This window comes from Colobus angolensis, unplaced genomic scaffold (genome assembly GCF_000951035.1).
Source record: "Colobus angolensis palliatus isolate OR3802 unplaced genomic scaffold, Cang.pa_1.0 Scaffold96, whole genome shotgun sequence".
NCBI lineage: Eukaryota > Metazoa > Chordata > Mammalia > Primates > Cercopithecidae > Colobus > Colobus angolensis.
This window is the reverse complement of record NW_012123598.1, coordinates 3,472,408-3,474,121: the sequence shown is the minus strand read 5'-3', so window position 1 is coordinate 3,474,121 and position 1,714 is coordinate 3,472,408. Positions and strand designations below refer to the sequence as shown.

The window sequence follows — 1,714 nt, the reverse complement described above, 5'->3', positions numbered from 1 at the left end:
GGTGTATTGTCCTCTCTGCTGTTCACCTGCTGGCTGCATCTTGGGGGCTTCTCTGGCTGTGCTGAGCCTCAAATAATAGAATCCCGAGGACCACCAGGATCAAGCCAGCCATGCCCATGCGGATGAGATTCTCCACTGTGTAATCCTGTGGGTGTGAGGCTGGGGATGGTAGAAGAAGAGGTCTCAGAGGTCAGGGCAGATCAACATCACCCAGGACCCCTGGATGCCCACCCAGCACACGCCCCCCATCTCCTGTTGACAGACCCTGACCCTCTGTGCCAGTCCCATAACTGAGAACATCTCCTCACTCACCAGTCTTGGGGTCTGACTTGTTTTGTGATGGGCTGAGGGTCTCAGCTGCTCCTGAGAATGAAAATACAGGGGGAGAGCCCTGAGCCAGCCTCTCCCCTGGGCTCTGCGTTCTAACTCTTCCAGGCCTCATGACATGGCTTTCACGGAGTTCCTCAACAAACCCTCCCTCTCCTGGAGCAGGGTTCCCTCCAGTCTCCTCCTGGAACTAGTTCAGTTTTCCTGTGTTCTATGAATTTAAACATTGCTCCTGAGTCATCCGGGGGAAAGTTTTCCTACACCCTGAGAGTCATGATCTGCAAGGAAACTGGTCCCCAGTACAGAGGTCACCGAGCCCTGGGTGCTGTCTGTGCAGCCTGGGACACAGGAGCACATAAGCCGATTCCCCCCGGGATGAGAGTTTCACAGATCCACCAGTGGAGGACCCAGGTTGCGTGGATGAGGGGTTGGTCCTCAAGGGCTCCTGAATGTCAGGAGCACAAAGTGGTGAAAGTCTGGGGCTGCCTCCTTTTCACTCCAGCTCAGCCACTGCCCCTGGGGTTTTACCTTCCATTTAATCTTTAGGTAGCTAATTATTCACATAGGCAGCAACAGGTAGAATGTGATACACACACAGAAAAACACAAACACAAATAGAAATCTATTTTACATATATGGTGTGCCCTAAAAACTCTCTCTGCTTTCTGAACAAACATCTGAAACCACAGCAGTGAAAATTTACCAGTCACAGGGATAGTTTTAGCTGTATGGGTAGAGATCTATATTTATGTGTGAGTGTATATTATCTATATACATATACAGATAACTAGGTTTTAATGTCACATAAGATGTCAGTGTGACACACATATGTATATGCACAGAGAGGGAAAAAGAGGCAATTCAGCTGCACGGTGTAGGTTGATTACTTGACGTAGATGAGAAGCAGGCAGGTCTGGGCTGAGCTGTGTCATCAGTGAAGGTCACACTTGGAGGTGACACTGAAGCTGATTCCTCAGTAGGAAAAAAAGCCAGGAAGGAGGCGCGTGGAGACCCAGACAGGGAGCATCAGAGGCTCCAGAAAGAGCAGGTCCCAGAAAGGTCCCAGCCTGTTCTTCAGAGAGGAATGACCGCTTGTCTATGGGGTGGAGGGGAAGGCAGAGCAGGAGGGGAGCTGAGCTTCGGGGCTTTGGTGGATTGAGAACAGGCCAGGATGAACTGCCCATGAAGGGCGGCCCCAGCATGGCTCTGTCTCTGTCTCTGTCCATCTCTCCCTCCCTCTGAGATCTGGAAAGTGCTGTCGGGTTTCAGGGAGTAGTGCCAGTCACCTGACTTTTTCTGAAAAGATAAACCCTACACCCTCCATAGCAAACGTCCAGAACAAGGGAAGTCCACATTTGTACCTGACATTTACCAAACCTCAGGGAGC

The 1,714-nt window shown here is 51.0% G+C and overlaps 1 protein-coding gene across 4 annotated transcripts in view; it reads right to left on the bottom strand.

The window, feature by feature from the left end:
• LILRA6 (leukocyte immunoglobulin-like receptor, subfamily A (with TM domain), member 6) overlaps nt 1-1,714 on the bottom strand; it is a 5,420-nt gene continuing 3,706 nt past the window's right edge. The window contains exons 7-8 of one of the 4 annotated variants that reach the window (XM_011932549.1): nt 313-363; nt 23-159 (exon numbers count right to left, since the gene is read on the bottom strand). In XM_011932549.1, the coding sequence (XP_011787939.1) occupies nt 23-159; nt 313-363 (188 nt within the window). Of the gene's footprint in view, nt 160-304; nt 364-1,714 lie in introns of those variants that run through there. The other 3 variants (XM_011932548.1, XM_011932550.1, XM_011932552.1) reach the window with 3 other exon arrangements.